The sequence below is a fragment of the Myotis nattereri genome (assembly GCF_964212035.1).
Source record: "Myotis nattereri genome assembly, chromosome: 2".
Classification (NCBI taxonomy): domain Eukaryota; kingdom Metazoa; phylum Chordata; class Mammalia; order Chiroptera; family Vespertilionidae; genus Myotis; species Myotis nattereri.
Window position 1 is genome coordinate 105,730,667 of NC_138076.1, and position 14,466 is coordinate 105,745,132.

The window sequence follows — 14,466 nt, forward strand, 5'->3', positions numbered from 1 at the left end:
GACTTTATCATGGGCATCTCCTAAGATATAAACATAAAAGGTTAGTTTAATTATTCTGAAGTCCCATCCTATGGTAAAATTTGCTTTTTCTAACACATGCCAAATTTTTACTAGTAAAACCAACTTAGAAGAATTCTTAAAATTGAGATGACATTTTTAATACTCTCATCTAAAATTCAGGCAAGTGTGTCAGCCACGATAATTAGTAAATAAACCTGACACCTGACACGTGGCCATAAGGCAAGTTGTTTATTCTTTCAAAATGTTAGAGTATTTTACAAACTACTAAATCTAAGAGAACCTAAATACATTCATATTTTTTAAAATATGTCATCTATATTGTACCAACACTAGATGATTCAACCTGCAGAAACCTATAAAAATGAGGACCAATCTTGTTGATATGGACGTTAAGTTCTGAAAGTGCTTCAGTTCTGAAACTTATTGCAGAGGAAGAACTGCAGGTGGTTCCATGAGAGACACATGCATGTACCTGAAATGAGACCCAAAGCAAGTTCAGCACAAGGCAAAGACTTCAGTTTTGTAAAATCTCAGGCCACAGAAAACTTTCTAGTAGTTTTAGCAGAAAGGAAGGAAGCTAGCTGAATCTATATACTACAAGCTAATTATAAATCTATATCTCTCTGAACAGATTTTCTTTTTTGCTTGTTTTCTTTTGTTTGTTTTCAACTGATTTTCTTAATTTAACATGCAACATTGTTTTTCCAGTCTAGCACCAGGTATATAGTTTGTTCATTACTATAACTTATTGAAGCTTTAAAGAGTAAGTCTAGATAAGAAAATTTCAGGAACTTACTTTGAAGTCTTGTACTTCTCCCTAATTGCTTGCTGAGGTCGATGGGGTATATCAAGGCATGCTTTATGTAGCTCACTCAGGCAAGGCACAATTTCACTTAATGAATATCCTGTAAATGCAGCAAGGGTTTCTGGCTAATCAAGACAAAAGAAAAAGTGCATCATATAATGTTTTAAGATATGAGAAATCTGAAGATAAAGCTGTGAAACAAAGGAAATTAATCACTTGGTATTCATATTTATTTCAAAAGACAACATAATCCTTCTTTAGAGACTTTAGGCAAAAATATTAGAAATAACCAGAGTTCTAAATTTGCTCATATTGTACATTTATAATGTACTTAACTAAACTCCCTATTTATATTGAATATAAAAGTTTCTTAGCCAAACACAGAAAAAAAGACAAAATAAAAGTAGACACCTCACTTCTTTCAGCACACAAGTGAGCCTTCAGAATTAAACCTAGTGCCCATTTCCAATCTTACCACCTTCTTGGGCCAAGAGGCAACATTAAATTCCCTGTTCCCTTGAAAGCATAATCCAACCTTCTGACCATCTTAATTGGACCCAGGTTGTGAACAACTTTTAGGGGAAAAGTCAACAACTTTTCTTGAAGTGGTCAATGCTTACACTACAAGGGTCTTCCTTGCATGAGAGCAGAGATTGAGGTTTCCAAGCCTGCTTCTGTTAAATGAGCATGTCAACACTATCTTCTTGACTTCCTGCAATCTCTAGTCTCCATAAAGCAAAGCCATTGAGTCAAAGCCACAAACAAAGGCTGTTATAGTCTGCTGGCAAGACTCGTAAGAGGCCAGCCTATTCTAAACCTTAAGAGTTACTGAATGGCCCTAACTGGTTTGGCTCAGTGGATAGAGCATCAGCCTGCGGACTCAAGGGTCCCAGGTTCGATTCCGGTCAAGGGCATGTACCTTGGTTTTGGGCACATCCCCAGTAGGGAGTGTGCAGGAGGCAGCTGATCGATGTTTCTCTCTCATCGATATTTCTAACTCTCTATCCCTCTCCCTCTCTGTAAAAAATCAATAAAACATATTTTTTAAAAAAGAGTTACTGAACAAATTTTAGAGAGGCCTTGAATTTAAAAAAGTAATTAGAATCTTACCCAGAAATGCCTGTTCACAGTATAGTTTGCCAGGCAATAAGCTGCTGCAGCTATCAATGAAGGAAGATATTTCAAGAATGGGTCAGCTTCAAGTAGACTCAGTTCTGCTACATACTAAAAACAAGAAAGAAAAAGCTCATTGGAATTAGGAATTCGACTAAAGTTACAAGTAAAGTTTAAAATGTCAGGGGAATTGCCCTGGGCTGGTGTGGCTCAGTTGGTCGGACGTCATCCTGTGAACCAAGAGGTTGCCAGTTCCATTCATGCGGTCAGGGCATATGCCCAAGTTGTGGTCTCAATCCCTGGTAGGGGGCCTGCAGGAGGCAGCTGATGTTTCTTCTTCTCTCCACCTTATTCTCTCTCTCTCTCCCTTCCTCTCCCTTCCTCCCTCTCTCTCTCTTTCTCTCTCTCTCTCTCTCAAAAAAAAAAATGTCAGAGGAAACAATTGTGTCTTATTTTTATTCAAATTATTCACTAGGTTAATAACTACCAGGCCTGTCCACAAACAGAATAATATTTATGTTGTAATAAATTTCAATACACACAGTATATGTGATGGGTTACTTATGTTATACTAGTAGTATAGGTTTATGTTGGTCAGATAAAGTAGCATTGCTCTGGCCACTGGAGTAGGACTATAGACTTAAGCCAAAGGCAAACTATGAACATATTAAAGCTATTTATATCAGGCAAAATCATGCAGTTCAGAGGTAGAACCAGTGGGAATCTATCAGATTAGAAGAAACATATTTGGAAATTTACATAGATTTTCTTATCACTGTTCGCATAGCACATAAATACCAGATATACTAAATCATAGTGGTTGGAAACCAAGTTTTCCAAACCAATATGTACTTTAGTGCCTTCAACTAAGTTCTTTACTCCAAATAACTAAATAATGCTTCATTACTTAATATGTTTGGAGGAGATTAGAGTCAAATCAAATCACGTTTACTTTGTTCCTATTCTGTACACCTAAGAATACTGCTTTCATGTGGTCTGTATCTAACACGGGAATAGTTCCCAAGCTTAAGTTTCTTTAAGAGTTGAGTCATTAGACAACCCATGCCTACCAAACATGATCAACAGTAATGTCTCCTAACCCAAAGTTGGGTTCTTAAAATTAGCACTCTTCCATTGCTAAAAGTTTTTCTGAGACCATGACAAAAAACAAACAAAAACAAAACAAACAACCACAAACTAAAAAGGAAAGAAGAACTAAAGGATGATTGGAAAGGCTACTTTTTACCCAATTTGGCACCAACATTCTTGGCAGTCACATGGCATACCTTGGCTAGGTTCTCAGTTATGCTGCACACTCCTTGTCTCCTTAGGTACTGAAGGAGAAACTGATTGGTAGTTGGCACTGTCAGATCAAAAGCTAGGACTTTCAGGAGTAGGTGTTCCATTCTTAACAGTTGTCGTTTTGTGTAAGTATCATCAGTTATATAGACAAACTCATCTACTTCAGGTGGGTATATTTCTTCATATTTCCTATGAAAGGTAAAGAATCTTTGGAAATAATGCTTGGAACCTGTGGCTCTCCTTCCTGTGCTATCAAAACCCTGCCTCTCATATGACCCTTGCAGACTTAAAAAAAATCACTAAATGGTATAGGACTGTGAAGATACTAGGAATTTGTTTCCAGAACAAGAACATGAATATTACAAAGATATGTTGTACTAACTGCTAGGTAGTAAGAGAAACAATTTCCAATAAGAATTTTAGTTTTGGCCTCTGATATACTGAAAGATTCTGAATGACAGACATACATGTAAACTCCTCTTAATTAAAATCTTCTTGTGGGAAAGAATGTTATGTTGAACACATAGTAGAAAAAAACTCCTTAAGTCTTAGATTTTTAAAAACATTATGTTTAGCTTTCTCTATTGAATTAGCAAATGATGCTATATATCCAAGAGAATGATAATGATACAGTTTCACTGCTATCAATTCTTTGCTTTTATTTTCCTTTTGTAGGGAAATTTTGGCAAGTTTTTAGGCATTAATAACTAGAATATCTGAGACTAGAAGAATAGAAAGGAAAACTACTACTCACCAATAGGTCACTTAATTAAAGGCAGCTCTTTTACACATAATTAGATATTATTATCAATGATTGATAGTAACAGGAACAGTGAATAATTTATTCACTGTATCCACATAAACTGTGGTATTATGGATCATTTAACAGATCATGAAGATGACTTCCATATAACGAAAATTTCCTTAAGTAGGACTTTTACTTATACTAGAATACAGCCAAAGACTACACCACAAAATAGTTAAATTGCATCCTGAATTTGAGCTGATGGCTGCTTTGGTCATGAAACTGTATTATAAGCATCTGCATTGAAGAGTGAACATGTGGTAAGGTTCAGTTTCTCAGTAAATACTATAAAAATGATGGTATTTTATCAAAAAAAGGCATGAATAAATTTTAAGTACTGGATTTCTTCAATAAATGAAGAATAAGTCATGTGTTTTGACAGACTGTAGTTTCACATTATTTAAGCTGAAGAACACTTACGAAGCCAGAAGAATAGCTGCTGTACCTACAAGCTGCAATTTCCCTCTCAAAACAGACATGCACGAAAGAAACCTATCCAGGAAGTTGACAGCCAAGTAGAGAGTCTCAGCTCGAAGCTTATATTCTTCTCCAACCTCAACCAGCCAGTCCACCAGAATCCTTCGCATGCCTTCTGTGATGTCTGGTTGTTTCCTTAGGTAGTGGGCTTTGGGCCTGTATCGTATCTGTTTGGGGAAAGAGTTTTGATATTTAAATACTTGCTGTATCGTAAAGATCATGCCACAGTATGGCTGCTATTTTAAAAATCTCATGAGCAAAGGTTAGAAGGAAACTGATCAAAACACAAATAAACCTTTACTATGACACAAAAGAAAGTGTGAAATTCTGGTTCTGTAATGCAATTAGGTAACAAATAACAGAGGGAGGGAAATGGCAACATGGACTATTCTAAGAGTGAAATGCTTAATATATAAACCATTTGTGTCAAAGAGGAATAGTCCAAGTAATTGCTACTCACCTCACAACTATTATTTTTAATAGATATTCTTATATTTAGATGTCATAAGAATGCCATTCATTAATGGTTATGGCCAAGAGTTTATAACTATCTTAATATTAAGTGCTTTGGGTGCTGGCAATTGAAGTAGAATTTGGGAAAACTTACTTCAGCTTCTCTAAGGTACTGATGAATTTCTTCAGCATATTCAGTCACATTTATCATGTCTGTACCAAAATCTGATGCATCTTCAGACTGAGCATGAAGAGATGACTCTACCAGCATAGGGGAAACTGCAGGGATTCAACATTATTAGGTAAGACATTTAATTTAAAAACTCACTCTAGAGAAACCAAGAGGGCGGCATAGGTAAACACCCAAAATTGCTGCCTCCCACAACAACTTCAAAAATACAACTAAAAGACAAAATGGACATCATCCAGACCACAGGAAGGCTGGCTGAGTGGAAATTCTACAACTAGAAAGAAAGAGAAAAGCACACTGAGACTCAGAGGAGGTGCAGAAGTAAAGTGCAGAAGTACGGAGGTGCACGCAGAAAGGGCTGGCAACTGAGGAGGTGGTTGTCTTTTTCAATCGGGAGGGAGTCTCAAGTTCCCAACTGCTCTGAACTCCAGGTCTGGGCGAGTCTCTGGGGACCCAGACACATACGGGGAGAAACTGGACTGTCTGGCATCGGGCAGAACTCGAGGGCAGCTTTCTCTCAGAGAAGCTTGCAGAGATTACCGGGACACTGAGACCCAGGGCCTTTTAGAGTAGGACTGAGGATCAGCCATAGCTGTTTGCTCTGCCCTGTTGATTCCCTGAGACCCTGCCACACCCAAGCTGTGTGCAGAGCCTTTTGCATATGAGTGGCCTGGCCCTTTGCAATCTAAAATTACCTAACAAACTGCAGCTGGGTCAGAGAGACCCAGAACATCCAAAAGAAGGCCCAAGGCCCCACAGCAGCTTGCATTGCTTCACAGATGAGACCCATCTGGGCACCTCCAAACCCCAAACAAAGAAGAGGAATCTGCAGATCTCTCCATAGCTCCTGCTGGGTAGCCTCAGGCAGAGGCTAAATTAGCACCTCCTTAGAGATCCAAGAGCCAGTGTACCCAGTGGTCAGAGTGGGACCATCCAGATTACAACTCCTCAGATCCATAAGGGACACACTCAGGGGGCAGACTCAGTGAGCACCAAAGCCCCACTGAAGCAAGTCTTGCCCCATAAAGGTGTCTCCAGCACAGAAGTACTCCCACCTTAGACACAGCTGATTCTCACAGCCAATTGGCCTGGAGGTCAATTCCTCCAGTGATACCTACAACAATCAAGGCTTACCTACAACAAGACTGTGCACAAAGCCCACAAAGGGGTGCACCAAGAGTGTCCACCACAGGTAATTGGGGAGGCTGAGCCACTGGGCCCTATAGGACACCTAACACACAAAGCCACTCTATCAACACAGGAAGCAGCCAAAATGCGGAGACAAAGAAACAGGTCACAAATGACAGAAATGGAGGAAAGCAAACTACTGGATATAGAATTCAAAACCACAGTTATAAGGTTTTTCAAGAATTTTCTAGAAACCACCGATAAATTTAGTGAGACCCTCAATAAATCTAGTGAGACCCTCGAGGATATGAAAAAGGACCAACTAGAAATTAAGCATACACTGACTGAAATAAAGAATATTATACAGAGATCCAACAGCAGACTAGAGGATCACAGGAATCAAGTCAAGGATTTGAAATACAAAGACGCAAAAAACACCCAACTGGAAAAAGAAAAAAGAATCCAAAAATATGAAGATAGTGTAAGGAGCCTCTGGGACAACTTCAAGCACACCAACATCCGAATTATGGGGGTGCCAGAAGAAGAGAGAGAGCAAGATATTGAAAACCTATTTGAAGAAATAATGACAGAAAACTTCCCCTACCTGGTGAAAGAAATAGACTTACAAGTCCAGGAAGTGCAGAGAACCCCAAACAAAAGGAATCCAAAGAGGACCACACCAAGACACATCATAATTAAAATGCCAAGGGCAAAAGACAAAGAGAGAATCTTAAAAGCAGCAAGAGAAAAACAGTCAGTTACCTACAAGGGAGTACCCATATCATTGTCAGCTGATTTCTCAATAGAAACTATGCAGACCAGAAGGGAGTGGCAAGAAATATTCAAAGTTATGAATACCAAGAACCTACAACCAAGATTACTTTATCCAGCAAAGCTATCATTCAGAATTGAAGGTTAGATAAAGAGCTTCACAGATAAGGAAAAGTTAAAGGAGTTCATCACCACCAAACCAGTATTACATGAAATGCTGAAAGGTATTCTTTAAGAAGAGGAAGAAGAAAAAGGTAAAGATAAAAATTATGAACAAAATATAATAATCTGATGAACAGAATAAACTGGTGAATATAATAGAATCAGGGGCATAGAGAGGGAGTGGACTGACAATTCTCAGGGGGTACGGGAAGAGACTGGAAAAAATCGTATACCTATGGATGAGGACAGTGGGGGGGGGGGGCGTTTAATGGCAGAGGGTGCGGTGGGAACCGGGTGGAGGGGAGCTATGGGGGGAAAAAAGAGGAATAACTGTAATAATATGAACAATAAAGATTTAATTAAAAAAAAACCTCATTCTATCCACTAACCCTCTATAGGCAGTCATTACTTCGTGGTTTTCTCTTGCTAGTAACATGCTATTGAATACTGCAGGTGATTAGGAATACAGGGTACCTATCATCCACTGTAGGTAAGTCAAATTACCTGTGCTAAAATCCAGCAGGAAGTGAAGGTCTGACTTGAGTGTGCTAGTGTCTACTTCATACATATCCTCAAATGCCATCCCCTCTTTCCCACTGCAGCTGTTTTTGTCCTCTTGCTCAGGTTCATCCATGTAGATATCAAATCCTTGCTTGGCTGGCATGTGGACCCCACAGTCAGAGAGTGCTTTCTTTCCAGCTTGAGGGAAGACATTTTCTGATCCAGAGAAACACCTAACTGTTGTGATCCCCTAGAAAAGGATTTTTTGTTAAAGGCCACCCCAAAGACCAATAGGTGATGTGAACCTGTGTGACTCAAACCAGCAGGATGGGAAAATAAGAGGAATATTAAATTGAAATATCTATTTCTGCAATATAATTTCAGAAAATAAAGCTTCCAAAGTATGACTTCTCCCTTATCTCTTTCTACATTTCACATTTGGTAAAAGAGCTATCTAAAATTTTTCATCTTCCTCACATATTTATCAAAGGGAATTAAAAAATCATAGAAAAAGAAACTATAACTCTTCTTCAAAATGAAAGGGGGGAGGAGGGATTGTAAATTGGCTCTCATGCTTATAGAGCATTACAGGATTTTGTAAGTACCCAGCACAGTTTTTGATGCATAGTTACTGAGTTCCTACAGTCATCCCCCTTAAAAAGTTAACTTTAAGTCAGCAGGCCCCTATAAAGTTCCCATTTTATACCCAGTTAATTAGAAATATGATATTAGAAACACATACTACTAAATTCTCTTAACATAGAATCTTTTTGTATGACATGATGGAGAAATCTAACAGTCAATCGTTTCTCCCTTTTCTTTATTCCTATGACATTAATGATGGAAACAACTGTGTGTGTTTCCTCTGTGAACAACTGTGATGCATTACATACTAGTGCACATTAAGATGAGTCATGTTGGATGACCTGAAGGTCAGCTGAACCAAGGCAGGTGGGCAAGCTTTATGAATCTAAGTTATATTTATGCAAATGCTAGGTCTAGCTACTGCATTAACATTTTATCATTTATAAGTAACTAGAGGCCCAGTGCATGAAATTCATGCGGGGGGGAGGGAGGGGGCGTCCCTCAACGCAGCCTGCACCCTCTCCAATCTGGACCCCCCTATGGGATCCCCAGGCCTAAGCCGGCAGTCAGACATCCCTCTCACAATCTGGGACTGCTGGCTCCCAACTGCTCACCTGCCTGATTGCCCCTAACTGCTTCTGCCTGCCAGCCTGATCACCCCCTAACCACTCCCCTACCTGGCTGATCGATGCCTAACTGCTTCCCTGCTGGCCCGATTGCCCCCAACTGTCCTCCCCTGCCAGCCCGGTCACACCCAACTGCCCTCCCTTACTGGCCCGGTCGCCCCCAACTGCACTGCCCTGCAGGCCTGGTCCTCCTCAACTGCCCTCCCCTGCAGACCTGGTTGCCCCAACTGCCCTCCCCTGCAGGCCTGGTCACCCCCAACTTCCCTCCCCTGCTGGCCTGATTGCCCACCACTGCCCTCCCCGGGCAGCCATCTTGTGCGAGGGCATGATGGTCAATTTGCATATTACCTCTTTATTATATAGTATCTTGGTGTTTACTGTTGAGACTCCTTTCAAATTATGTGTTTCCATACTTTCCCTTCCATCTAGTAAATTAATTATGTAGTTTATGTCTACACTAGTAAGAAAAAAATTCTTTTTTTAATCCTCACTTGAGGATACATTTATTGATTTTTAGAGAGAAAGTGGAAGGGGGAGAGAGAGAGAGGAGAGAGAGAAAAAGAAACATCAATCAGCTACCTCCCCTACAGGATTGAACCTGCAATCTAGGTATGTACTGTGACCAGGAACAGCACCTGTAACCTTTTAGGTGTACGGGATGACTCTCCAACTAACTGAGCCACCTGGCCAAGGCAAGAAAAAAATTCTTTATGGTAATTCTGGTAAAATCACAAGAACTATAAAGGACCAAAAACACAAGTTACTATAACCAGATAATCATAATTCCAAATTATTACCATGTTTGACTTTTGCCGTGTATATATATATATGTGTGTGTGTGTGTGATATATATATATATATATATATATATATATATATATATATAGTAAATGGATCAAGACATACACATTCATTACACATTTACTGAGCATCCAGTATGTGCCAGACATTGTTCTAGGTGCCCAGAATTTAGCAATGAACCAAACGTTCAAAATGAACGGCCCTCATGGAGTTTATATCTAGTTGGGAGGATAGGAGAAAGACAAATAAGAAAAAGACATAGTAGATCAAATGATAAGTGCTTTGGAGAAGAAGAACAGAGAGAAAAGAGAGTCATTGCCATTTTAAACAATGTGGCCAGGGAAAGCCCCTATGAAGATAAAAGTTAGACAAAGATATGAACAAGCTAAGAGAGTAAGTTACACAGATAAAAAAGGGAAGAGTATTCTGGGCAGAGGGAACAGCCTGGGTACATGTCCTGATGTTGAAGTGTGTCTTAAGAGGCACATCAAGAAACAAATGGGGCAGAGTGAGAAAGACAGTAGTGTATGTAGGTCATGAGAGAAAAGAGAAAGCGAAAGGAAAAGAGAAGCCAGATTATGTAGGGCCTTACTATAGGCCATTTAAGGATCATCTTCTATTCTGAGATGGGCAGCCACTGGGGAGTTCTGGGCAAAGAATGATCTGATTTATGTTTTAAAAGGTTCACCCTGGTTATGTAGAGGTATAGAGAGCAAGTAAGGTAAGATGCTCAGTTGTGAAACTTGCCAATTCCAGGTAAGATACAATAAGATTTTGAACCAATGCAGTATTAGTAAAAGATGAGAAATTAAGATATTCTAGACACTTTTAAAAGTAAAACCAATTGTATTTTTTCAGCAAAATAGATGTGAGGTAGGAGGAAAACAAGAGTCAAGGATGACAAAGTTTTTTAGGCTGAATAACAGGAAGGATGGATATCGCATTTATTGAGATGATAAGATTTGGGAAGAGTAGGTTGGGGCTAGGGTTGGTTTTGCACACATTTGAGGTGCCTATTGTATGATCCAAGGATCCAAATGGAGCTGTCAAGTAGGCTGCTGAATAATGTGAACGTGCAACATAGCTGAGAGGTCAAGACAGAAGATAAAAAGTATGAGCCATGGCATTTAATGTTAAAAGACTTGAAGAGTGTAAGGGACTAGGTACAAACTCAGATCAAATACTAAGTCCTGGAGCACTCTAATTTTGAGACACAGGATAAGGAAGAACCAGAATACTGAGGAGTGGCCAATGAGCTAGGTGAAAATCCAGGACAGAGTGGTCTTCTCCGGCTGAGTGAGAATAAAATTATTGCTAGAAATAAAGAATGATCAGTTAAGTGTAAAGGACTAAAAATTGAGTGAAAAGTGAACAAGAGAAGAACTAGAGACAGAGTGCATTCATTCAACAAACACTAGCATGCTACCCTGGCTAGGCACTGTTCCAACCACCAAGAATACAACAGTGAACCTGACATCCCAAATTCTCATCCTAATGGAGGATGGGACAAACAAACTCTAAAGAAATATTTCTATAAATGAGACGGGCATTGCAAAGAGCTTTGTAGTTGAAAGATATTTAAGATGGAAAAATTATATTTGCTTATGTGTTTGACCCAGTAGAGAAAAGAAAACCGAGAAGAAAAAAATAAGAGTAAGGTATACTATACAAATAGGGGTTCATCTTGCATATGAGTAGAAACGTGAGTCATGTAGCAGGATCTGGATGACAGAGTATATGGCACATGGAAATTCTCTTCTGGTTGCTTTCATATTTTTAGGGAAATAGAATAAAAGCCATTAACTGAGGTGGAGGTTGTGAAGCATTAAAGAGAGAAGCAGAGATGTAAAATAGATTTCTAAGAAGGTTGTAGAAGAATCAAGCAGGGAAATGTAGAGGTAGTATCAGGCAATGTAAGAGGTTAGACCTGTCAGCAAAGGCATACTGCCAATTCATAATAACCAGGTTTTAGACTTTAATTTTAAAAAAGCAAACGCTGCTAAACAAATTAAGTTTGTTAAAAACAACTTCTGAATTTTTTCCAAAGCTTTAAACAGATCACTTTGGGTATTTTTCTCCGACTAATAAGATGCCACAAAAATGCTTGAATGGTCAGGTCAGTAGATGAGAGGTTTCTAATCTGGTCTCCTCTACTATACCTTCTCCCGCTGCCTCACCCTTGGCCTTTCTTTCCCTCTTAAATTTTTTCAGCTATAACATGGAAAGGATAGCCCTGGCCTGATAGCTCAGTGGGTTAGAGCATCATCCTAATATGCCAATGTTGTGTGTTTGATGCCCAGTCAGGGCACACACAGGAAACAATAAATGAATGTATAAATAAATGGAACAAATCAATGTCTCTTTCTCTTTCTCCCTCATTTCCCCCCCCTCCCTTTCTCTCTTTAAAAGCAATAAATAAAAATATGTATTTTTTAAAAATGGAAATGATATCTAGCCTACCTACCTCACTGGACTAATGCCAGCATTATTCCACTACAAATGTGCAAAAAGGCTTTAAAAAGCACTGTTATCAGGATTTTGTCTAATAACAGACTTGGGAAAGCTTTTTTTTTTTTAAACCTGAAAATCCATTCTTAAGGATCCAAACCCCTCCTTTGTATTTAAATGTCTGAATTAGTTTTCAATCTAATTCTAAGGAATCAGTTAAGCAATATCTAATGGCCAACTGAACTTTATCAGTACTGGGGAGATGTCTGCTTTTAAATCACTTTTTGAAATAATCTAGTCTAGCCTGATCCAATCCTAATTTTAAACACTCTCCAATGAACAAGGTGAAAATTATCCAGGATTGCTTCAGGCACAGTCTAGATCAGTCTGCACACCACTCTGACCTAGAGTAACCCCAGTTCTATAGTTTCTTTGGGGATATTCACATTTCCTTTTAGCCAGCATGTAAATGACTTTACATATACTTAATCCAAATAGTTCCAAGACCTATTTCCTCGATTTTGGGGGGGGGGGGGGGACTTATTCACTATTTCTAGGTGTAAAAAGGGCCCAATAAGATGATGTTAAAATATTCAATGTCCCAATAATCCAGATTCCAGGGCTGAAATACTCAAGGAGAGTTTGTAAATAAAGCTACAAGAGAAACCCACCTCCCACCATGACAGGAGAGCTCTTCTCAACAAGCAGCTTCCCCAGCGCTTCTCATCATTACCTGGTCACAGGTCTTCCTGAACTGCCCATTCTCAGTTAGCACCCCTAGCACTGTTCTTTGTAGGGGGTCCTGGCCAAGCTGAGCTCTCGTCGTCTGACGGACATCAGGACCTCGGGACACTGGAGCCAGGACTACTCTGCCCTTGGAGCTGCTGAGATGCATCACCTCAGTGTCCACAGGCTGCTGCCTCAGGAGGGAGAAATAGACAAGCCAGTTAGTCAACCTCTTCCACCAGGGGCTCCAAGCATGCAGGGAATCTCTAAGGGGCAGCACTGAAACGATGACCTTCCCAGCAATTATTAGGGCTGAAAGGGCGCTAGCCACGGGGCATAAGCTATCAAAGCTGCTTTGAACCAAAACAGCGACTTGAGTCCGTTGAGGCTTTCTTCCAAGACCTGGAAGGAGAGAGCAGCCTGACAGACCTCCAAGCCAGGAGACTAAGGCTCCACGTTTCTTGGGGGTCTAAACAAGGGCGGGTCTTTCTCCGCTGAGGCTCATCCCCCGCCGCTCCGGCCGGCAAAGACCGAGAATACAGCACTGCGGGAAAGAACATGGCCGTCCCCGTGACCGGCAGGGCGCTCCCCGGCCCCGCAGCGGGCCTCGCTCTTCCCGGCCTTAGGCACGTGTGCCCCCAACACCTAGCAAGTGCGCTGGGGGCCTGGGAGCGAGGGGCCGCCAGAGCGGGGCGTGGGGAGAGGGGGCGAGAGGCAGCAGGATCCCCGCGGAGAGGCGGACGCCCGGCCGGCCTGGGCGCTCAGCGCTGGTTAGTTTCGCCATCACCACCGCGCCCCCCCCCTCCCCCACGCGCCGCGGCTGCTGACCGGCCAATCAGCGGCGCGGCCGGGCCTCGCGGGCGCCTGTGGGCCTGCGCGCCCCACACCCGCCTGCTCACCCGCCGGCTCCGAGGCCGGGCCGCTGCCCCTGGGCGTTCAAGGCCGGGCGGGGCCTGCGGCAGCGGCTCCGGCTCCTCCGCGCGGCCCGGCCGCCTGGTGGGCGGTCGCAGTGGGCACTGCGCCCCGGCCGGCCGGCGCCCGGGGCCTGGGAGGAAGGAAAGCGGCCCACCCCGCGACGGCTCTGGCTTTGGGAGGGACTGTTTCCGTGAAGCCGGCCGCCGCACAACCGCCCACTCCTCCCGCTAACGTCTTTTCCGCGTCCCGCTCCTGAGAACCTTGGCTCGGGAGAGCGACGCAGGCCCTCGGGGCTGCGCAGGCCGGCGCCCTGACTGCGCCCACACGAGAGCAAGGCTCGCTCACCGCCCCTGCCCTCACCTTCACCTCCTCGAGAGCGAGGCCCAGAAGCAGAGGCTTGGCCCCAAGTTTGCGTCGGGGCCTCCTAATCCATGGCGTGGTGTGTCTCTGGTCATTTGGGGTTCTTGAGTACCAGGGGCAGCGCCTGGCCCCCGGATTTCTGTGCACGTGACCCGGCGGAGCAGGAAAGGAAATTTGGAGTTTTAGGGGCGCACGTGGTTCTCACAGTCCCCACAAGAGGTCTTCCCTCGAGGGTTCCGGCAGCCACAGCGTGAAGCAGGGCCAGGAGCGGTGAAAC

General features: G+C 42.1%; 1 protein-coding gene across 2 annotated transcripts; it reads right to left on the minus strand.

The window, feature by feature from the left end:
* Positions 1–234: 234 nt before the first annotated feature.
* Positions 235–13,723, minus strand: CCNA1 (cyclin A1). 2 transcript variants are annotated; one of them, XM_081083511.1, is made up of 9 exons: positions 13,344–13,723; positions 12,922–13,104; positions 7,732–7,978; positions 5,131–5,255; positions 4,467–4,690; positions 3,226–3,430; positions 1,937–2,050; positions 818–951; positions 235–493 (listed from the first exon to the last, which is right to left on the minus strand). In XM_081083511.1, exons 2-9 carry the CDS (start codon positions 13,081–13,083, stop codon positions 442–444), a joined length of 1,263 nt encoding a protein of 420 aa, XP_080939637.1. In that variant the 5' UTR covers positions 13,084–13,104; positions 13,344–13,723; the 3' UTR covers positions 235–441. The 2 variants fall into 2 exon arrangements, 1 of the variants encoding a protein (XP_080939637.1); XR_013995541.1 differs by having other exon boundaries at positions 818–947; positions 12,922–13,722.
* Positions 13,724–14,466: the final 743 nt, after the last annotated feature.

What these genes read in the sequence shown, in the direction of transcription:
- CCNA1 (XM_081083511.1), bottom strand. Translation starts at nt 13,083, where the DNA reads ATGCATCTCAGCAGCTCCAAGGGCAGAGTAGTCCTGGCTCCAGTGTCC. An exon ending in CCTGCTGGATTTTAGCACAG is followed by an intron (nt 5,256 to 7,731) that starts GTAATTTGACTT and finishes GAATCCCTGCAG; the next exon opens with TTTCCCCTATGCTGGTAGAG. An exon ending in TAACTGAGAACCTAGCCAAG is followed by an intron (nt 2,051 to 3,225) that starts GTATGCCATGTG and finishes TCTTGTTTTTAG; the next exon opens with TATGTAGCAGAACTGAGTCT.